The following is a 23,966-nucleotide window of genomic DNA, read 5'->3' as shown; positions in this document are numbered from 1 at the left end:
CCTTGTGTCAGCAGGCTTTGAGACACCGCAAGGAACAGTCCGAGTGGGTGTTGTAAAAGAGGCCTAGAGATCTAACAAGTGCGACTGCAAGCAATGGCTCATGTCACAAGATCTGTCGCAGAGCAAAATGGGTTCGAACGAATGAAAGTGAACCTGGCCTTCACTTATTTCAGCGATAATATTCTCAGAAGGCTTTATATATGCAAAAACCAGGTGGAAAAAATTTGCGGTGCCAACCCAACTGAAGCAACAAAGGAATTATTCGCAGAATGCGTAAGCAGCTGATTGAGCGCGTGACTTCGTGTTGCCTTCAGAATGCAATGCGCCCAAACCCTATTCAAGTGGAAGAAATCCACGAACTACTTTCGTGTTTGGATAGCTGGGAAAGAAAAGTTAGAAATCTGGCCTTAGCCAGACGACGGCTGAAGGCCTTCCTGTAAGCCTCAGAAACATAATTTCAATTCTCCGTATGTGAAGGGAACACTGAGCCACAAATATTTATTGACTTGTAGCTTGAGTCAGGAACCGCACGAGATTGTTTTTTGCTATCTTCAGGCAAATGTCGGAATGAAACGATAACTCTACTCCTAAGCAGTTTTTGCTTTCCGCAAACTGTCTTTCCTTCTGCAGTCTCGACAGAGCGCCTGTAAATGAATGTTTCGCCAGCAGTGATCAAGAGCCTGATTAATGCGAGCAACCTCGAACCGAAAAAAAGTACACATGCAGGACCCTAGATGACCTATTGGACGTTGGTTGTTTGTATAATGTGAACGAAGTCCTGTCATTTTGCAATTTGTTGCCCGAGCAGTGCAGTGCCAATAAGAAGCGACTACCGCATCGCGTATTATGTCACCGGCTACGTTGCCCGTAAGATGCCGAAAAAGAGCAATTGCAAAGAGTGCGCCAATGAATTGCTACGAGACACCGGTGAAGAACTTCCTGAGAAGGCATGGCTGAGAAAGCATGTTAACAGGGACAGCCTACTCTACCTATTTACGGCCTACAATAATACCGCTCAATATATTCAAGTAATTAGAGTCTGAAAAAAGCGCTCCCCGTGGTACCAAGGGTGACCTATCGCCGCAACAGAAACATTAAAAACATGTTAGCGCACGCAAAAGTCAGCCAACCACATTCTCGCATAATAAAAGCATGTAGTCACCCCAGATGGAAAACCTGCAGGCACTTTAAAAGTGACATTAAAATTAAAAGCACCGAAAATAATTATACACACGAAGTGAGAACTGGCTTTACTAGCACTAGTACTGATAGGATTTATATGCTTGAATGTTCCTTCTCTAAGAAACAATATATTGGTGAAACGCGGCAATCAATGAACGCCATATTAAACGGACATCGCGCGCACTCGGCTAAGGGGCTTCCGAAAACCGTCGCCGAATATTTCAACCAATTAGGCCATAACTTTGATGAACTAAACTCTGCATCCTACAGTCAAATTTTCGATCTGCGCGAGACGGAAAATATGCACAATCATACCTCATTCATTCAAGTTCAAGATATTCCAGCCGATAGGCATAACTGTTTCAAAAGGAGCTTTAGAATCTATTCGCTATGCTAAATTTCAAGCTATAGGCAATAGCACTTAGTTGTTTTTCGTTGGGTTGCTTAGTGTTTTCTATTTTTCTTTGCTCCCTTTCTTTTTTTGTGTATTTATTCCAAATGAGTGTTTTTTTGTTACGAGAACCATTTTCTGTCGCTTCTTTTATTACCTCGTTCTTAGAGCCGACAGCTCGCTGACCTCCAGCAAAGTATAAAGCTCCCTCCCTCCGTAGTGCAGGCCCCTTTCTCGAAAAAAACACACGGCCCGCTGACGCACGGCGCTACCTCACATTCCTCCACCGACGTTGAATAGCCCACCTTTCTTTTCAATTCTACACCCCCGCCGCTAGCACACCCTCGAACATTGGTTCTTCTAAAAGGTAGAGAGGGTGAGGCGGGTGGCCGAAGCATATATATATATATATATACACACACACACACACACACACACACACACACTGTGCCGAGGAATGCAGATGGCACCTTGAAACAGACAAGTCCACTTGTCGAAACGTGGCTCCCGCTCTTATGTTGTCCTCGTTTCGCTCATATTTCGACCTGGGAACAAACGATCAAAGCGATTTCTGCTTGAGAATATTTATCGCTTTGGGATATCCATTCAACATCAATTATTCCAAAACAGTGTCCCATCTCTTTCACAGTTGCAGAATGACAGTGAGAATCACAGGCGTAACTTTGTACTAAGCACATCAGCATGTTCACGCAAAGCTTTAAAACATGAGCCGGAAGATCCCAACAGAAGTATGGCGAAAATAGTGAGCCTGCCCACCAAGCGTTCCCGCAACACCGTGCGACTCGCCCAAGGGTCTCCGTGAGTGCAAACGTTGTGCGCGACAGGCGGCCCCGACAGCTTGCCATGTGTACGGAGACGAGGCACCATAGAAGGAGAAAAACAAAATCACCTGCTAATACAAAGACTCAATACAAAAAACCGCGGCCAGCTAAACATCGTCATCCACATTTCACAAGGCTCGATCGCTGTGCCCTCTCAGTTCTAAGGAACAGGTCGCATCCGATACGAGATGAGTGACGACACTCAGGTAAAAAGGCAGAACACATCCCTATTGTCTATAAATGTAAGCGAAGCTTTCTTAGTTTTGCAAAACGGTACAGTGCATCACAGCACATGGCATATGCGATGTGCAGGTAAGGTTACTTAGGAATTACCGCATGTCGGTGGTTTGGGGTCGTGTTTGTTATTTTATTATTGTGTGGCTACGTGGTTCGTCTGAGGGGACGCCATTTACAACGTAGAAAAAGAGTTTTCTGCAGGCTCTTTATATAAGTCTTATAGCGTCACTTGTCTATTTCTCATTGTTTTATAAATAAAAGTACTTTTTACATTCATCGGCGAAACCCACCTGCTCTTGCCACTGCCAAATGACTCCGTGTTGATTTCTGCGCGTTTACATCGCATGCGTCAGAAATCAAGTGAGTGAACTACGAACATATGTAGCCCTCAACCTACAGTCAAATACCACAGTCTACCGGAGTGGGTTAGATACTTATGAGAACGAGGGTACGGAAAGAGTGCAGGATGTTTGGTCCGAATTAGGCACTCTATAGGCTGATGCAGGATTATATTGCGACACGATTTCCATGTGCTGTGGGAGCGCGGCGTATTGACTACCGTGTGCAGCTGTGCCATCGGAAGATGCTACAGCTGCACACGAGACGAACGATGCCTCGAAAACTGCAGAAAGTGCCTGAGAAAGCTTAGCTTTGAAAAGTGCCTATACACGTTGCCAGGTTCAAGTACGGGCAATCAGGGCGTGTGCGTAAGCCTGATGATGGCTCCATGCGCAATGTGATCCCGCGCGTCATGTGTCGGAGCTTAGAGAATCTGCTGAGCTTCGAAGGCGCGGCACAGTTGGAATGCTGGGGTTGTTGAGCAAGGACTGAGAATCAGGCTCGGAAATGTTTTCGTCTGCAATTTTATTCCTTTCTGTGTGCTCAGTACAAAGTGAAATTCACGGACCCCAACATTGCTACCAGGCCTGCATTAAATCAGTGAAATTGTTTTTGTCACCTTCTTAAAAATAACCTCCAATGTTTCACTACCCCTTGCTCTATTTCAAAGGGATGTCTTTAACGTAAATAAGTGCGAGTGTGCCTAGACAACAGAACGACATAGGGGACCGTTGCGTCTCCTGGGAACGGTGAAGAAGGAAATTGCTTTGACAAGGAGCAAGACACTAAACAAGTTCAAGTTAAGATGCTGGAGGTAACTTTTAAGAAAATGAAAAACTATAGCTTCAAACATGATACCTAGGCTTAGCAGAAACGGTGAAACGCGTGCAGTTCACCTTTCGTAAGCATATGGACAGCGGTATACATATAAACGTACCCGCCGCGCTGGCGTAGTAGCACTGCGTATGCGCTGGTAAGCCCCAGGGCGCGCGATGGAATCCCTACCGCGGCTGCCGCATTTCAATGGGACGCAATGCAAGAGCGCCCGTATATTAAGCATTCGGTGCACGTTAATGAACCCAAGGTAGTTAACCCCTTACTGCATGAATTTTTTTTTTTCGCGTGAACTAATTTCAGTAGCCTTGACTTGTAACACAAACACCCAAACTAAACTTAGTTTTTAAAAATAATGAGCGGTTTAGATTTAATACAGCTTTTTCTTCGCGTATCACATATGATACATCATGCAGTTAGGGGTAATTTTTTGGACGTGGAAAAAAACAGGATACGAAGAGAAAAAAGAAGTGGCATTGAGAAACGAATAGGAAATTGGTGAAATAACATTTATTGCACAATAGTGTTGCAGCTTCCCTCAAATGTCATCACTAAAGCAAGGGTGAGGATATCATTTTCTTGCATGATTAGTACACCTTGCCCTCCTAGCGAAACGATGAGAAGCAGTTTCGCTCCCTGTTGAAACAGAGGGCCGCATTGCACTTTTTGCATGATACATTTCTGAGGTGGTTGCAAGAGGGCAGCCTGCAGCGCACTCGCATGTCAAGCCAATGTGGCATGTGGTCCATTTTGTCGAGGCGAACATCAGCAGTTGGCAGTGGCGCCAGCGTCGTCCTCTTCTTTGCTTGAATGAGTGACTCGATTTCAGTACTGGGTCTCCCTGTGCGCTTCCTTTCATGTAACTTCCCTGCCCTGCAGAGTCCTTCTGCGACAGAAGACGAATTTAAGCAGGGGAGTCTTGGCACTTTTTTGCCTTCGCCAGAGCAGCCAGGCATTCACCACAGTGAGATCAATCAGGTGAAAAAATATACGGTGATACCACTTCTTTGATCGAATCTTGATTCGGTAATAGCCTAGCATCGAGTCAAGGAGGTCTGCACCACCCATGTGTGTGTTATAGATCAACACAACGTTTGGACAGGGAACCATTTTGTGCGCTTTTTCTTTTGCGAAGTACCGTTTTACTTCGCCCGCTGGTTCACTACCGGCGAACGTGGAAAGCAATGTTACGGTTTTATTGTCGTTCCATGCTACTGCAGACAGCTTGGTCCCCGACACCTCGCACAACCTTTCTTCATATGTTCCTCTCTCTTTCTTTTTCGTTTCTTCCGAGAGCGTGCAGCCAGGTAGACGGTTTCGCCGCACAGTGCAAAGGCAGTGAATCCCTTCGTTCTCTAAAAATACTTGCAGAGGAATAGATGTAAACCATTTGTCAAAAAACTGGTGACTATTTTGCCTGGTAATGATGCGAGACAACCTGACGACAACATTGCTGCTTGCGCCTAGGTCAGGCTCACCTGGTAGCTGCTTGTTTTCCGCGGCACCGCTGAAGACCTCAAAATCGTAGCAGAAACCCGACACCCCACTCAGAGCAAAAACTTTGTATCCCCAGCGGTGTTGTTTCTTCGGGTTGTATTGCTTCAGTGAGTTTCGTCCCTTGAAAGGAACAATTTGCTCGTAGATGCACAGTTGCTCTTCTCGTGGAATTATCTTCAGCTGCTCAAGCAATTTGTTCAAGAGGGGTCTGACCTTGTGCAGCTTGTCGTCGCCAATTTCTGCAGGGGCAACAAAAGTCTCTTTATTATTGAAGTGAAGAAACCGTTTTAGTTCTTCCCAGGGGTTCAGGCACATCACGTCTGCAACCTTGTGATGTCTGATGCTGGAGTTCGAGTAGTCTCGCGTGCTTGGCAGCTGAATGATCGACATGTAAAGAGCCATTCCGACGAACCTTTCCAGTTCCTCTACGCTCACCGTGAGAGGCTTTTCAGGACCACACTGAATTGAGTCGCGCAACGATTCCTCGCGAATCATCTTGAACACCTCAACGGGACAGAGGTATTTGAAAAAGTGGAAGGGAGTGTCAAGGTCCTCATTAGTCGATGGCATCACGGTGCTCCCAGTGAACTCAATTTCCTTTGGGTCTCTTTCAAGGCATGTGCTCGTCCACTTTGGTGTACATTTCGCAGGTCCTTTCTTGCATCTAGAAGATGTTGCAGGAGGTGCTTTATCTTGACTATCATCCTCGCTTTCAGACGACTCCTCTGCTAGCGCAGATGGAGCCCGGCACGGTAGCAGTTCCTGCCCATCGTCGTCCGAGAGCGCGCTATCGCTGCTTCTGTCACGATCACCGGGAATGGGCCGAACTCCCCGTCTTGTTCCACCGTAAAAAGTGCCGACATCCATTCTAGGACAAAAAAGGATACTTCACTTTCCAGCAACAAGAAAGCCCACAAAAATGCTCCATTACATTGCAAATGTAAGTTTTCTGTGATGACGACACCGACGTGCTTCCGAAAAACAAAATTACCCCTAACTGCATAGTGTATCATATGTGATACAGGTCTAAATATAGTCCTCGCGGTGCATTACAAAGGTGTCGGGCGTTCAAATTGTCACGAGAGGAAGACAAGGAGCCATATAACGCGCTAATGATTTTTTTGAAAGGATAGTATAAGTCAAAAGCACGAAAAAATTTCATTCACTTACCTGTTGGAAGCCTTGAGAACGCGGCACTGCGTCCACGTGTTGTGGCATACAAATAGGATTCAAAATAGCTTCGGAAGATGGAGCCACTGTGGGTGCAGTTGCCAGATAGGATATAAAATCAAGCAAAATGTAGCAGAACGTTTTTGTTTGTTTCAATCGCTCTCCGTGAGAAAAAGCAGTTTGGTGCGTATGATATATGATACGCTATGCGATAAGGCGTGCCTCATAATCAAATCACAGGTTACACAAAACGCCAACATGCCTAGTGTCCTACGTTCCGTATACTTCTTTCGTTCGCCGTAACTTCTCAAATTTCTAAAGAGCTTGCACTTCCCAGCCTATATTCATAAAGCAACTTTTCTCTGTGCAAACTTTGGCTAGCGAGCATCCAGACTTTCCGTGTAACGACAGCTTCAACATGATGAGTTTTGAGATTCCGAGGAGGCCCCAAGGGCAGAACAGTTTACCAAATTGTGACTTAAGCATAATTCATTGTGGCCGTCAATGTGACAGCCTGTTTTAGTACATCTATACTCTGTATGGAAAACTTTTTTTAATTATGGGGTTTACGGGCCAAAACAACTTTCTGATTATGAGGCACGTCGTAGTGGAGGACTCCGGAAATTTTGACCACCTGGGTGTTTTCACCCAGGTGGTCAAGTCCACGGGAGTTTTCGCATTTCGCCCCCATCGAAATGCGGCCGCCGTGGCCGGGACTCGATTCCGCGAGAGAGAGATTGAGTGAGAGAATCAACTTTTACTGAGCCCTTAGTAAAGGTTTGTGCGCACAGGCACCAGATGGGGTGGAACGTTCTTCTGATGTGCCATGTGTGTACAGCAGTTCCTGGCCCCCTAGCCGCCAGCGCGAGCTGGGTCGGTAGGTCGGGGCTGGTCAACAAGGTCTCCCATCGCTCGGGGGGTTGGGGCTGGGGAGGGCGGGGGGTAGGGATGGTGGGGGGTTCTTGAGCTTAGTGAGCTCTGCAAGGATATGTGCTAGAGTGTCTTCCGATCGTCTGCAAAACGGGCGTGAAGTGTCATGCTCTGCTGGGAACATATTGTGCAAGAGCGTGAGCGCGCGTCGCACGATCGTTTGCTGCCTTCGGCTGAGTTGCGGATGCGGACGGGGAAGCCTACGCCTGCCGCCTCTGTACATTTGGGTGATGTCTTTGTAATTTCTCACGAGGTGCGGTAGCTCTGGCTCGTCCTGGGCCCCGATTGACAGTTCTCGGGCGTAGTGTACGGCGAGTGCGTTGCCTTTCAATTGCGAGTCAGCCGGGACCCACACGGGCTCAACGGCCGGCCCGTCGCGGTGATTTGCGTTTTGTGAGGATCGCTAGTGCCACGAGAGAGAGAGAGAAACGTTACCCTTGTGGTAGCTTGCGTAGGCGGTCTTGGAGTCTTACCTTGGTCCTCACTCACTCCCGGTTGTGAGAGTGCGAGGGCCACGGCCACTTCTGCTTCGGCTGCATTCGTCATCCGCATCGACGCGCCTGTGACCAGTTTATCGATGGTGGTGACGACTGCCGTTGCTCTGGTGCCATGCTTGGGAAGCGAGGCGTCCGCAAGCGAGGCGTCCGCATAGAGAACCTCGGGGTCCTCATCCAGCTGTCGAGCCAGTGCCTTGGCCCGCGCAGAACGTCTCTCGTCATTCCTTCCCGGCTGCATGTTCTGGGGGAGGGGCTTGGTTTTCATAACGTCTCTCCACGTTGTGGGGAGCGGCTCCGTTGCCGTTTGCTGTTCAATTTGCCATCCCATCTTGCGTAGGACGGCCCGGCCGTGCTCTGTCCGGCTCAGCCTTACTCTCTGGTGGGATAGGCGTGCTTCCACCAGCTCTTCCACCGTGTTGTGGGCAACCATGTCCAGCAGCTTCTGCGTTGACGAGTAGACAGGGATGCCCATGGCGAGTTTGACTGCTTTCCTTATCGTCGTGTTCAGGGTCTCGCGGTTCGCCTTCGTAAGCTGGAGGTACGGGGCGGAGTACGTTACGCGACCTCGTGCACAGGAGCCCAACACCATAACCACTGAGCAACCACGGCGGGTAAATATAGAAAACTTCACCACTTACAATGCTTGAAACAGCAGCGTCCTACATGTATGCGACACTAGAAAAATTGGGTCTCGTTTCAAGAGCACAAGTAATGAATGTGTTGGACATCCTAGCAAAGAGAGGTTAACGTAATCACGAATTTGTGTCTGTCACATAAACTGTGTTGTTTCTTATTGTTGGGAGTGAAAACAGAGAATTTTAGTGCGTCCGGTATTACGGCAAGCGCGGGCCGTTTCCCGGTTGAGCGGGGGCGTAAACGTGAGCGGCCAGATTGGTGGCGCCAGCTGGCGGCGCAGAGCTCAACCGTCCCCGTTTGCCGGAAAAGCGGACAGGCTTAACGTCTCTATTGCCTCATCCGGCTCCTGCAAAGAAAGCTCCACAAAGGCTGAAGATAACTTTGAACCATATTGACATTCGTGTTGAGGTGCCATCATCAACCTCCATTATACCGCCTGAAGATTATCCCGTGGTAGCAGCTGATCAGAAAAACAGCCATGAATACGCCACGGTCATGTACTCTTCGCCCGGTAGCACGTTTGTGGTAGACGCAGCAGGCAAAGATCTCTAATGCAGTGACGATGACCAGCCTTTCATTGAGTCAGCAGTAAAATGTCAAAAAGCGTCCAGAAAGAGCGCCCGCACGACGTGAACGTGTTTCCTAGCGCCTATATTCCTGCGTCAGACCATTTAATGAATAAGCGACCCTGACTGTAATGGGCACATACAGGACATTTTGCGTATATGAAAGTGGTCACTTTTCTGGTACATAACACCGACTCTATGTACAGCAGAACAATAGATGTTTCGATGAAGTGCGAGATAGGATGAAGAGCTGCCAGGCGCTCCCTTTTCGGTGTGTCTTTCCCAGACAGACACAGTATTCGTGAAAGCTTGCTCAAGTAATTTTCAAATCATGGCTAAAGCTTCCGATTACAGATTTCATTGTGGTTCCGATGTAATTGTCTATCGCTGCAAAATTTATATTACTTCTGCAGTCGCGTCTAACGCTCAGATGACGAACCGAAGCAACTGGAAATAAGGCATTGAATAGACAGCGATTCAAATGTCATGGTGAAGATATGAAGCTATTTCTAAGCACATGATATACGTTGGAATGCACTGTACTGCTGTATGAAAAATAAGCTATATTCTTCGCGACTTGCATATCTTCTTGATGTCTGTAAATGTGTTCCACCACTACAGGGTACAAAGCGATAAAGGTGACCTGTCCGCATATGAAAGGCCAATAGCAGACATATACCAGAAAGGTTATATGTATAAGTCATTTCATGCAAAAAGCCAATAATATTTGATGGGAACACGAAATTGAATATTGCTGATTCGACTACATTGTGATTCTGCACCACAACGAAAAAAAGTTTTCTCATTGCCATAAAAAAACTACCGTACGTTGTGCGAATTGTGGCATCAGAATTCAGGATAAATATTTCAAGTGGTATCACTAAAAATAAAAAGTACATTTGCCTAGTCTTATAAATGTAGGACGGTTGAAAGCCCGTAATTACAAAAAATATGTCAATAAACTGCTAATACTATACTATGAAGCTTTTGAAAGACTTTTTATTAAGTCATATCTCAAAATTTTAAACTTGTCGAAGTTCAGACAATATGGGTTAAACAAGAGATGAACGTGCCGGTGAATAATCTTCAGGAACAACAATTTTATCCTGCACTGCCACTTTAGAGCAGCAATCTCAGTTTTTATTGAACGACCCTTGTATATATTGTGAGCTCCCGTGTAGTGTAATTGCTGCGCCACCTCCTATGCCTGCTTTACGGCTACACGACGCCAAGCCCAAGCTACTCTCTCTCTCCGATTCTTGTTCCCGCTGCAAGCACGGACGGACGGGTTTCTGTTGAGTGGTATATAAAACGTATAGTAATCAATATTTTTGGTCACCCTGACTTGCCATGTCATGCTAACGCCCTCAGCATTCACAGCTGTCCAGCCCCACTGAGATGTACAGCCCTCACATCTGGCACAGTTGATGCCAGAGCCTCTGTTCAGCCAACCAGCTATGCCAGTCCGAAAACAACCAGGTGAACAAGCCCGCCTTCACTAGTCTGTCCACCATTGTCTCCTCTTTGCGCTCGTCTGTGCGCACTCGCCTGTTGAACCCCTGATGCCTCAGGCAAGGCCATCATTGCTCGGTTCAATGTATCAAGCAGTAATGGATTTCCTCAGGCGCACAGAACGCTCTGTTTTTGTTAGTGAACGCTTGCGATAAGCGAACTGTGCGGAATAATTTGCCGGGAATTTTATGCCAGCATCTCGACCCAGTAACAATCTCGTGCCTCATCATCGACCTCATACGGGAAGAATTGACCCTGGGCAGCTAAATACACCGATTCTAAAGAGGACCTAATTCAGCGATTGGAAACAGACATTCGGTAGCGGCGCCAAGTCCATATAAAAAAGCGCCGAGGCCCTCAACGCGTTCACTTGCCCGCGATGGGTTCAGGAATCGAAGGACCGCTGAGCGGTATTGAATTAGAGATGAGTGCTTTTCATTTTATGCGCTCATTTTATACACTTATGGCCTGGCGCCTGCATCTACCGATTGGCAGCGCAGTCACGCGCCCAACGACGCACATTTTAGGCCACCACAGGTTTAGTCGCCCACATGAGTGAAACGTGATATCCGCAGTGACGGACGCACTAGGTACGCATTTATTCAACCAGCACCGTGGAGTCGCCGTGGCGTCGAGGAAGTGAGCTCGTCTCGTACACTGGACGCCCGGGTACAATTCCCGCGCAGCCCAAAATTTACCCAATATTCTTTCGAAGGGGCTTTAATGTACTTTGTTTACAGGAACCTGCCTGAGAAATACAACGTTGATTTGAGTATTTCTTATGGGGTTTTACTCTTTGCCGTCCGCCATTTTTGGTTACATGTGTCATGGCGACGACTACAACGTCGGATTTTCGCCTAATGGGGCATACAATGCTGTCGCATTAAAAGTACGTTATGAAACTACCATTGCACCAGGACGTATTTAGCAAGTCGATAGTAATTTAGCGGCGCCACTATCGCCCCCAGAGCCAGCGAAGAACACGGCTCGCGTGCAAGTAGCACAAGAAAGAAACAGGCTAGCGTGGTCGACCTGTACGGACACGGTATCAGCCACTTCTGCGGCACCATGGCTGGCCAGCCTAAATAAATCATGGCTACGGCGGCTACCTCTTTGCACCGCCTCCCCACAGTAATGAATCATTGCCCCGTCAAGCTCTCCGAGACTCACAAGATGGATTACCTGCAGCACGGTTTACGTGAACAACATATCGTCGCCACCATCGCAGCTAACAGGCCGCCTACGGTAGCCGATTTTATTGCTGCCGGCACTAGCCACGACAAGAGTCGCCGTTTGTTGACTCTGAAGCCGTTCCCGCAGTCATTTCGTACCTCGAAGCCTGCAGCGGGTCAGCAGTCTCACTCGAAACCACCGCCTCCGTCGTCCTCCCTAGGTGAAAAATAAAGAACGCCATTTCAGAGCTGCCAACGGATCGAAAAGAAGCTATGCATGTAGCTACTTTGGCACAGTACGGCGCCGTAACTTCGCAATGGCCAAGACCTGTGTCAAGCTGTCTGCTACCGATATCATGCCTTGCGACATCTGCAATGTAAGTTCCATGCGCGGGCGAGCCACTTACTAAACCCACTATGGTCAATGACTCCAATCACGCCCAACGCACAGCTGCCTCCCGCCTTGCACAATGCGCCCGCTGCACTCGACAGCTCGCAGCAGTGTCCTTTTTCAGCGAAGCTGTTAAGGGCTGGTTCCCCCAGGACTGTGTCTGTGTGTCGACACAAACGTCTAGTATTCTCCTCCAGCGTCCGAGTCCAACGCCTCCCCCGTTCGTGCCATCGAGTACGCTCCTTGATTGACGCGGCCCTATTAGAATAAAACGTCATTACGTGGGCCGATCCCGAAGATAATGCAATGTGGGGCCGACCCGCCGCGGATGCGAAGTAGGCGTTAAGCATACTCCCTAGGTGGGCCGATCCCGAAGATAGTGCAATACCGGGCCGACCGGCGGCGGACGTGTAGTTCGCCATGAAGGGGACCATTTATACAGCTCTGCTGGTCATCCTTCACAGAGTGGAAGGGCACTGAGCTTTTTACAACGCAGCTCTCATGAGAGTCGGTGAATGCGAATCGTTTCCTGACTCGCAATTCCATGTGACATTGATTCTAGAGACCGTGCCCCTATAAGTAATCATTCCCGTGGACATAGCCACCCCGCCCTCACTTCTTTGTTTTGGTCGGAGAAGGCACAGTGGTGCTACCGTTCTAAAAAAAGATCTATTAGACCAATCGCAGCAGTTGGAGAAGCTGCCACTTTGGAACATAATGTACTCCTTCTCCTTGATGAATAATGGTTCTCTACAACAGAGGCACGTCTCACCTTTGAGGACCAAAAACCTACCTGGCTGCAGATCCAGCCGCGAATGTCACCATTACCGCAAGCCAAAAAATGGTTCCAAGAATGACAAGCGCTGTAAGCAATGCTCCTTCAAGCCACTTTCCACAAGCTGAAGCCAGATCAAATGACTGCTTGCAATGAGATTAATTGCCTTTGCCAGACCAGCCGCTATGGCAAGCCTTAGCAGCCCAGACATTGTTCTCAAGTAATCCCCCTGCCACGTCAGACGCCCTTACTACGAACCCAGTGCCCGTACGCATTCATCCCGATATTCTATCAGCCCACGTTGGCAGCCGGCTCACTTTCAGCGATGATGAGTTATAACAGGTATATTGGCCAAACGCAATCCCGTCTTCGTTCGCCACGACGGTGATCTTGGCCATTTCACTGGCATGCAGAACCGCATTGAACTGCTGCCTGATGCTTTGCCGTACATTTGCCATAAGCTGCAGAAGACAGGCAGTTCCTAGAAACTCAGGTCAAGAAGTTGCTGTGCCAAGGTGTTATTCTCCAAGCTTGCGGCATGGGCCTTTCCGGTTGTTGCGGTGACCCGTGAAGAAAAAGCAACCATCGCACAATCCCAGGAGTGCATCCGTGGTTTTTAGTTGACGACATCGTCCACGACATAACCGGCTGCGCGTAATTCAGTACCCTGGACCTTAAATACGCGTACTGCTGGCAAGTTTGCTTGCGCACTTGAAACTACTAGAAGACGTTGTTTACCACTCATCGTGGCACATACGTGTGGATGCGCATGCCATTTGAATAAAAGAATGTTTTCCTCGTTCCATATAATCATGCAAATAGTGTTCGAAGATCTGCAGCCCAGGCCTCAGATATGTGCTGTCCGTATACATCTATTGATGACGTTCTTGCTTATGCCGAGTCATTCTCTACGTTCGCAAGCATTGCAGCAGGCGTTACATTTACTGCAGGTCAACCGACGGAAGACATCTTCAAAAAAAGGCAGATTTGGCCAGCCCTTCGTTAGTTTTCTCGGCTTTAATATTCCCAGCAAGGGCCAGCGTCAAGATGCTGATAAGGCTGCTGCCATGTCTCGCATCCCAGTTCCCCGAAACCAGAAACTAGTGCCCTCCTGGGTGCGAATTCTAAGCTCTTATCGTTGTTTTATAACAGACTTTGTGAAAATGGTAGCCCATTTGCAATATCTCGTGAATGCTCTTAAATTTTATACCAGTACAAAATGCGGACAGGTATTCATACGTGCTGGCCTCAGCGAGGCGCCCCTTCTGACACCCTTTGACTTCGTAGCTGCCAGAACGCTAAGCACAGACGCTTCACAAAAAGCTATAGGAAGATGTTATCCCAAATACAGGATAACAGGTATTGCGTCATTGCCTACGCTTGAGGTGGACAAAGGTCAGCTGAAGTGCAGGCTCAACAGTAGTGTGTGGAAGTGTATTGCCTTGCATTGTGCAATACGAAATTGCGTCACTATCTCCTAGGTAGAAAATTCAGTTTTATCACGGACAACTGGGTCCCTGCCTGCCTTACTTCAAGTGAGCGGCCTTCCCGTCGGCTCACATGCATTCTCAGAGATTTAGTCGACTTTTACTTCACTGTGCGGCATCGGCCATGATGCCAGAATGGTGGGCCGCCACTGGTCGCCTTTGTCGTGTGCTGCCACGCGGTCTCCTCAGTCACTGCCTAGCATGCGACAGGATGATCCCGAGTGCAGCGCAGTTCTTTCAAGGTTCGCAAAGGGAGATGGCCTTACTCAGTTCACTAAGCTGGACGAGTTTTTGTGGCGCCGATGGTCATCAGGAACTTGTGCGGTAGTAGCCCCGTTCAGAGTGCATCCTGTTATTCTGCAGACATTTCACAATGGTGCAGGTAACTTTGACATTAAAGCGAATTTTGCTGAAGGTGCAGGACAGTTATCGATGGCTGAACATAGAAGAATCGGCCCAAAGTTACGTGTCATCTTGCCCCTCACCCCCCCAGTGCAGTGAACAGTTCAATCAGCCTACATAACGCAACGTACAGAGCTCGTGCAACTCCGAAGTGAAGAATGGCCTACATAACGCAGCAGAAGACCCAGCGACCATAACGCCGTGGGTAGTTTTCGTGTTGGAAGGAGGTGCGTTGTCATGCGTGTGCCAATCTGTGACCTTTATGGGACACACTGCTGAACTCATTGACCACGAAACTTAGTCAGCCAGACAGAGGTGGGATGTGAGCGCCTGTCTAGTGGAACTGATCGCTGGCGCCACCTCTGGCGCCTGCTTTATGCCTACACGGTGCTAGGCTTTCCCGCCCGCTATCTCTCGTTCTTGCTCCAACCGCCAGCGCGAACGGACGCGTTTCGATGAGGAATCTAATAAACATGTTCTGTTCCAGAACTGTTGTCTCGTTCACTTGCCACGCCACGCTAACGTCCCCAGCTTTGACTTCCAGCCCTTTGATATGCATGGTTCAGAGCGAAGGAGTAAACGTGCGGCAGCACGGGAAGTTCGCTGTGGAACAACACTACGCGCTTCTCGCTACGGGCGGTACTTATGCCATGTGCCCTCCAGTGCTAACGGTTATCGAGTGACCTGAACTGTATTCATGTGTTTCCTTCGGCCCGCGTTAATAAACGATTATTTACGGCGATTTACACTGCCGTAAAATCTACGAGCACTACTTTGTGCAACATTTTAATAGCCAGCTATCCCTTTCAGTGTTTGCTGTGAAAGTACGGCTTTCTTTAGTATAATTTCTTATCCATACGTATTGCGCATTGTTTAACACGTGTACATTGTTTGCGACCGGCATATTGCAGTGCACTACTATAACAGTGCTCCTTCCTTGATCAAAATTTTTTTTCTCACGTAGAACTAGTGCCAGACATTACCACAGACCGCTTCTTCACAGCATGGCGAGAGGCCATGGCAGCGGCTACCCGACAATTGTGGACAGACCAGACACACGCATTCTACGAGCAGGTCACCGCTAACGCCTTCTACTACGCCAACATCAACGTTATGGTCATTCCGCGGGCAATGCTCCATCCACCGTTCTTCTTCACTGAAGGACCGCCGGCGATAAACTACGGCGGCGCGGGAACGGTATGCTGCATTTAGTCACGCCTCTATGCATACGAGCACCTCAGAATTCTATTGAAACTTTGCCTGCTCTTGTAACGTCAATGCTGTAATACCAATAGCGAACATTTTGGCAAGATTCGTATATCCGCTCGGCTCACCTTTTGGGCATATTCAAGATAGCACCTGGTGTTCTTGTCACCTTTCCGACCTACAATGCCGCGTCGGCATGCGGTCACAGCAGACAAAAGTCGCAGTTTCACCACAAAGAGAAGCACTGATTTCAATAGCAAATTAGTACACAGGTACTATCGGCGTCAAATGAAAGTTGAACAGCGGAGCACGTGGCCCAAGCACAAGTTAAGATATAGTGCGCGCCGTCCAGTCATCACCATTGAGAGGCGCGCACATCCGATTTGTCCGCACTGCGCGATCCCCCTCTAGTGAGACGATTTCGCTTCTGTCCTGGTTCTTACATTTGAAAGGGAGGATATAAGAAATAAAAACGAAGCTAAAATATTGCAGTTTACGGCGAGTCTTGTCGCACAGATCGCCGAAGCCACAAGTGCTGTCAGCGCGAATAGCGGTGCGCGTGGGGCAGTTTGCACCGTCATCGCCCGCACCGTCATCGCAAGGTAGATTCGCCCGCGCGGTGCGGGCGATGACGGTGCAAACTGCACCACGCGCACCGCCATTCGCGCTGACAGCACTTGTGGCTTCGGCGATCTGTGCGACAAGACTCGCCGTAAACTGCAATATTTTAGCTTCGTTTTTATTTCTTATATCCTCCCTTTCAAATGTAAGAACCAGGACAGAAGCGAAATCGTCTCACTAGAGGGGGATCGCGCAGTGCGGACAAATCGGATGTGCGCGCCTGTTGATGACTGGACGGCGCGCACTATATCTTAACCTGTGCTTGGGCCACGCGCTCCGCTGTTGAACTTTCATTTGACGCCGATAGTACGTTGTGGTGGGCAACGGCCACAGGTGTAGGTGGCAATGGGATGGCTCCATCGAAAGCCATGGCTGAGAAGAAGACGGTGCGGCCGCTTCGCAGCTCCGTGGCGAGGACCGGGAACGTTCTACCTCCACGACAACGTTACGCGAAGGACGAGTCAGTAAGACGAGCAACTATTTACACGTTATATTTACAAAAGCGGTTGCAGCGCTGACCGGTTAGATTCACCGCGGCAGCCCAGTTCGTTCTTCCTTCTCTTTCCTCGAGTGATTGCGCCCATGCGCCTCGTTCAAGTAACCAAATGCCACACGCGTGTAGCAGAATATATACATACATATAAAAAATTGGTAAGATGTGCGGTGCATAAGGCACATAAATTGTACGAGCGAGGGTAGGGGTAGTAGCATCAGGCCTGATGCAGAATGACTCATGTCTTCATTCGCCCAACTTTCAAAGATTCCGCGTTTGCTGGTGGTTTTATTTCTACTTGCGATGTACAGCCCCGCGGTAACGGCGCTGCTTGGCCGAAACTAGAATCGAAACTCGCCGAAGCTCAATATAAGCCTAGACAAGATTTGTAGCTTTGCAAGTTTCATTGTTTAGTGATTAAAAAATTAACCTTATATAATATTATAACTTTTGCACTGATATATAATGTAATCAAATACGGCTCAGTGAACGATTATGCTGTACGTGCTGTACAGACACATAGCTGTTTTTTTCCCACAGGCTTCACGTGGTATTGCGCAAATTACCGCGTATTTTCACAGTAGTCGCAGGATGCTGTGCCACGCTGCCGTACGATCCGAGGTGTTACTCTATGTAGGCTTCGAAATGCGGTCTTTCTGCGAAGTTTGATAAACAATAATTTAGCAGTAAGCGCAAAATCTATTTTATTTGGACGTCCGCGCAGAAGCGGCGGCTGCCGGGAAACCACTGAAAATTAACGTCGCCCGCTGTTCTTTCAAGGTGTGGTGCAATCGTAGTGCGACTTTGGGCAGTCTATGCTTTGGCCCTGTGGCTGGCTTTCATTATCTGGTCCCTTGTGACACGACCGTGCGAAGGATCGACACGTGCGTCAAGCCACCCGGCAAGACGCCACGAGATGCACGCTCTCAGCAGGCCCATGCCAGCGCTGCGGTTGACGAGTGTGGAAGTTATTGGATCGCAGCAGATCTGTGCCTACTATGAGGGAATGACCGCGACCGACGCAAGTGAGACAGTCGCGGGCCTTGCGTCGAAAGGCACAGCCGCTGGCGGTCACGAGAGCATCATGCCTTACTTCGAACAGATCGTGGCTCACCTGACAAAGCGAGGGCTGGACTTCGACCGCCCTTGTGAGTATGACGATAGCCACGCCGATTGCTGACTTTGCCACGACCTCGATCGATGGAGCAAGGTCTTGCACCCGGTGAGCTTCGAACTGGTCGAAACCGAGCCGGCCAAGCTGGCCATCCGGTCGACGCGGACACGTCGGGGTCAGCTCGGCGACGACCAACTTTACGACGCCGCTTACGTCTTCTGCAGGCTGCCGAAGGCGCATCGGTGCGTTCAGCGCATCATGATGCAAGACCCGAGGTCGTTATTGCATGGACTGGCCTCCACCCTCGCGTTGGCGCTAGGCCGGAGCGTCAACGTGCAACATCTGCAGCTTCGCCGTGCCGACAAAAAGCCCTACTGCGAAAAAGAGCTTTCCGAAGGGCTGGCTGGCCGGCCTTGGATATCTCAAGAGCTTCGAATTTTCCCGGTTCACCATCAATGCATCAATGTCGAGATCCGTAGCGAATTTGCTAAGACGAAACGCGAGCCACCTCACTGCGGTTTCCTTCTCCGATAATGAGATGCCGCAGGAGTCCATCAAGTGCCTCTTGCGAGCGCTACAGTGCTGTGGCCTCCTCGGCGAGCTGTCTGTCGTCGGGAGCAAGATTTCACCGGCAAGCGTGAACTCTATCGCGAGGCTACTGCGCGTCGCGAAGTCCTTGACCAAACTGACGCTCGACCAGAGTCTGGAAGACAACGTCAACCTATTAACCTTAGCGGAGGCACTCAAGGCCAATACGTCCCTACTGGAGCTTCACATTTGCCAGTGTGACACGCGCTTGGTGCCCCTTTTTGAAGCGCTAACCACGAACAAGACCCTGAAGCACTTGGACCTGAACGGTTGCAACATCAACTGCAGTAATGCGGAGTCACTCGCGACAGCACTGGTTAGCAACGTAGGGCTGAGAAAGTTGGAATTAATGGGCGCTGATGTCCATGACGACTCAATGGTGACACTTGCTAATAAGCTTAAGGAAAACTCTGCCCTTGAGTTGCTGGATCGGAGGAGGAACACCGTGACTGCACGTGCTATCAACACGTTCTGCAGTATGCTGCAAAATAACAAGACGCTAAAGAGTGTGCTGTTTTCTCAAGTTCAAGCTACACAACAGGAAAGGTAACTAAATTGCCTATCCGACGGGCAGATGTGTTCAAAGCCATGCAAATGTAAAAGAACAGTTTTCACGGTCAATTTCAGCATGTCACTGTACTTTTATACGGTTTTATTTTCTGTGTTGTTGAATGTACAGATGCCACATGTAGAGTTGTATAGCTGCTTTTTGCTAAAACAGCAGGTGACACTGTTCCCGGCCAGAGCCGAAATAGGTGCTTCAGAATTATACCAAAAAGAACATTTAGATTAGGGTGCTGTAGAAATAGGGAAACAAAAGTGAGGGGGTGCTATCAGCCAGGCATTTGAATGTAGAGAGTAATAAAAGAATGTAAAGGTTGTACAAACGAGTTTGGCTTTTTGGTGACATTAAGCAACAGAGAGGCGCTACTCATAAAACTTCCTATTGTCCTGAAAAGCAGCTTTAGCATTCCTTCCCTTCTCTAATGGTTCACACAAAAGTGTGCGTCCAACTCAAACAAGCCTTACCTTGACAAATGCATACATTCAGTTTGCAGGACTTTTATTGTATGAAAGGCAGTGAGTGGTGTAGCTGATTCTGGAACATGTAGCGTCCTATTCTGCATTGCTACCTCCGTGGTGCCTTCTCAAGGGGCCAAGTAATTTATGTACGCATGCTGGTCTTTCACCTGTATGTAGAGTCCTTACAGGGCATCTGCATCTGGCAGTTTTTCCCCAGGCCGGTACGTGACGTCAAAAGTGAATTGCTGCATTTCGCCTATTCATCTCACAGGTCGTCAATTTGGTTGGGCTAAACTTAAGTGGTTGAAAGCTTGATTACCGGTGAATAATTTGAGTTGGCGCCCTTCCAAGTAGGAATCGAAATAACGAATAGCCATGACCTCCGCCAGCACCTGTTTCAGTGGTAGGGTGACTGCCTTGACCTTTCGAAAAGGTGTAAAAATAATATCTAGTAACTTTCAGCTGATAATGAGATGGCCCCATCAAGTCTCTCTGGTGCAGTACATTTACAAAATTCGAAGCATCTGTGCAGATTACGAATGGAAGCCTAAAATCAGGGAGAACAAGACCAGGATCTGATGAAATGCTGCGTACCAAGTACTTTTACGTTTAGTCGCATTCCTTTAACCATACTTTGACTTCTCCAGTAGGGCTGTCAAGCATGTAGTCTTTGTTCCATACGCTGGAATGAGAGTTCTGAAATGCCCCACTAATCCAAGAAAAGTAGACAGTTTTTGTAGGTCGTGGGGTTTCGCAAGCTGGCGCATATGTTGAACTGATTCCTTTTGTGCTCTTGGTTCGGCCATCAAACATTCTTAGTAATACTATATTTATTTGGGAAAGCTGACTTTTTCTTGTGTTTTTCTTCAGAGAGTCCCATAAACGGTTTGGACAAAGTTTGTAGATGCGTAGGAAAACATTCGCGTCACAATTTATGTGAGGCCTCTCATATTAAGAGAGCTACGGACAACTGCAAGTTTCCTTCCACCATAGCCATGCTTTTCTCCTCAACTTGTTCAGCAAGTGATCAGAGCTAAGCTACACCTTCACTGGCTTTGCATCATGATGGGATGTCATGTCTACTTCTGGTTGTTTCGGAGCCAGCACGCAAAGCCTCTCAAACGTCACTGCGAACCGCCAGGCGGTCTATCTCAAGCGGCAGCTGTCGAAACAGCATGTGCTATGAGCGGGATGAGTGAACGCGTAAACTAAAGTCCGTCCATGCAACTATTGCTGTGATGAAGCAGCTTCAGCATAGGCGTAGGTGTGTGGCCTGATCAGTCTGCACGGCCCAGCCACCTGGTGGTGCAGGCCTTAACTAGCCAAACAAAGGCCCATTATTGCTGTAACCAAGTGCAAAACCTTTTAAACATTTAGAAAAATGCTTAACCAAGTGCAAAATTTTTTATCCGTTTACAGAAGATGTGTTCACAGTTACACTCCTGTGAAAAATTCACACAAGTAGCAACATAGAATACACTTCATTGCTGCTGTATTAGTTCTGTGTTTGGTAAGTGAGTGAGTTTGTTCCTAGTCCCTTTTAACACAGGGCAGGCGTTATGTGCCACAGGAAAATCAGGTTTCTTTGCTGTCTGTCACAGTTCACTGAGTTCTTTTTTTCTTTTTGGTTGTGCGCTGTAGATTTTCACCACAATTTCACAGAACTATCTATGAGCACTCCCCCCCCCCCCCCTTCGTTCACAGTGCCGCAGACAATGCCGTGCCTGGATGAGACAAGCCAAGTTTGGCGTCGCCAACTGAGTGGCATGGCGGCACATGCGTGGCCTCCCGTAGCCTGCAATCAATGCTTTGTGTACCTTCGCATGGGTAAATCTGGCTGGGCTTGGAGCCCAGCCAGATCTAGCAAATTAATCTAACCTGTTAACTAACATTCCAGCTATTACGAATGACGATGGTTCACGATAAGGTTGGAAAGATTATCAATGATGACCCAGGGGCGGCTGAAAACTCGGGCGCCCCTGGCTCATCAAAATGTACATCCGCTGGGTAGCGATGTACAGTTTTAAAACCTCATAATAAATTACATGCTTGAAGGGTAGCCCTTATATGCATTTATTAATGGTCAGAAGACCTTCCCTAATGACTCAGTATGGTTGTACAATATTGTTTCAGGGTCCCTTTAACTTTTCTTGGCTCAGAGCACTGAGTATGTCTATGAAGTGCTTGTCATGACCTTGTTTTCGTTGTGAGTTGATCAGTATGTTGTTTATTTACAAACTACAAAATAGTCCTAGGAATTTGTCTAATCCGTCATTAGCCATTTTCTGAAACCAGCCTCAAGCACCAAAAGGGAGCCTATTCATGGACTTCAACGGGCGTCACGAAAGTAGTGAACCGTTTATTCTCTTCTCTGAGAGGCACCTGCCAATGCTCTATGCATAGGTCAATTGTTGAAAACCATGTACATTCTCTGGTTAAATCAATGGCATCATCAACACAGGGCTCGGGAAATGGCAAAACTTCCATTTGATGATTTACCAAACAATATTCCCTACAAAGATAAAATGTTTCTTTTGGACCTATTGTCACGCGGAGTAATACAGTATCCTTAATGCTGATACAGGCTCTAGCAAATATATACGCAACCTCTTTAAACCTATGCAGTATGAATGACAGTGGGCTTTTCAACGCAGGTCAACTCTCTCCTTATACATGGCCCAAGCCAAAGGCTACAGCCGTATCCAGATGCCTTGGGCCGAGCCTGACCTTCCTCCACTGTCTGGAGCCGTGGCACTTGGTTCAGAGTCGCTCACAGAACTCCACCTAAGTGATGCCTACAAACTCACCGAAATGAGCATTTGTGCGCTGCTTCAAAATCTCGCCACAAATGAATATGTGCCAACTCTAACAGTCGATTTAGGAGATCGTAAACAAGTCGCTGTTGCGTTGTGCTGTGTGCTCGCCTTGAACCAAACTATCCAGAATCTTGATATTAGGACCGATGGGCTGCTTGGCATGGTCGCCAAGGCGCTCGCGACAAATACCACTGTGAGTCAAGGATGTTTGAGAAGCTATAAAGTATCCTTGAAGTCGCTCAAGTCGGTTGCTTTTATGCTGACAAAGAACACCGCAATCACCAACCTGAAGTTGAACACTGGGGGCTCCATGTGCACCAAACGCCTTGCCATTCTTTCGCGTGACCTAATAGAAAACCAGACTATCGTGGATTTGACGCTGGCCACTGTGCCAAATGCAAACCATGTGTCTTCCCGTATGTTCACCTCCATTCGACGAAACATCAGTCTTCTGAACATGGCTGTGAGATTTCTCACACTAAGAGGCTAGATAGGCAGGCTGCAGTGGCATTCGAAGCCCTCAGTGAAAAGGCGTCGCTTCTTCAACACCTAATGAAAGTGACGGAACAGACTGAGGACAAGGCAAAAGATGCCGTGGTGTTGGCAAAGCGTTACATTCAGTCAAACTACTTTCAACTAGCGGGCATTGTGAGAGAAAGTGTTTTCCAACTTGGCATGGGACGAGAGATTCGCGCCTTGAATTACGAGTGCCTGTCTGCCATAGCACGATATCTCAAGCTATCAGATGTCATCTCTGTAGATTACAGCAACCCTACTAGACAGCCGTAATATATTTGGGTAAATCTGGTGGAGCCTCATGTTTACATAGGTATTTTTCGACAGAGGCACATTTGTGCATTGTCAACTATGTTATAATTTATTATGGCTCATTATTAGCAACAATAAGGTGATGTTTAGTGAAATTGGTTGTTTTTAAATTTCATGTCCGAACAGCAACGCCGATATGCTAGTACGGCATCACAGATTGCTAAGTACATTAACATGTTTTGTCAGCTTTTGTTCGGTAAACGTGCTTAATGCCTGCTGTGTTGTAAATGTTCGTTTAGAGAATCCAAACCAGTCCCTAGGCCTAACCCTAACCAGACTAACCACTGATTGCGGTATCAATAAAATGCAGCCGATGTGACCACTTCTTGTAAAGGCGATTAGGGCCGTTGTCGGAGAGGGTGCACGCTTTTTAAGGAATTTTGTTGCCTCTCTCTCGATATGGTTTAGCATGGTCGA

The 23,966-nt window shown here is 48.0% G+C and overlaps 1 protein-coding gene across 8 annotated transcripts in view; it reads left to right on the top strand.

Annotated features, from left to right (window-relative positions):
- The window catches only part of LOC135902706 (neprilysin-1-like), a 76,462-nt gene that overhangs the window by 37,305 nt on the left and 15,191 nt on the right, over window positions 1-23,966 (top strand). For 6 of the 8 annotated variants that reach the window (XM_070533734.1, XM_070533730.1, XM_070533731.1 and 3 more), the window contains one exon: window positions 15,825-16,057. In XM_070533734.1, the coding sequence (XP_070389835.1) occupies window positions 15,825-16,057 (233 nt within the window). Of the gene's footprint in view, window positions 1-15,824; window positions 16,058-21,609; window positions 21,950-22,559; window positions 23,460-23,966 lie in introns of those variants that run through there. The other 2 variants (XM_070533736.1, XM_070533737.1) reach the window with 2 other exon arrangements.

This window comes from Dermacentor albipictus, chromosome 2 (assembly GCF_038994185.2).
Source record: "Dermacentor albipictus isolate Rhodes 1998 colony chromosome 2, USDA_Dalb.pri_finalv2, whole genome shotgun sequence".
NCBI classification, from domain to species: domain Eukaryota; kingdom Metazoa; phylum Arthropoda; class Arachnida; order Ixodida; family Ixodidae; genus Dermacentor; species Dermacentor albipictus.
The sequence above is the reverse complement of the archived record's forward strand: the minus strand, read 5'-3'. Positions and strand labels throughout refer to the sequence as shown.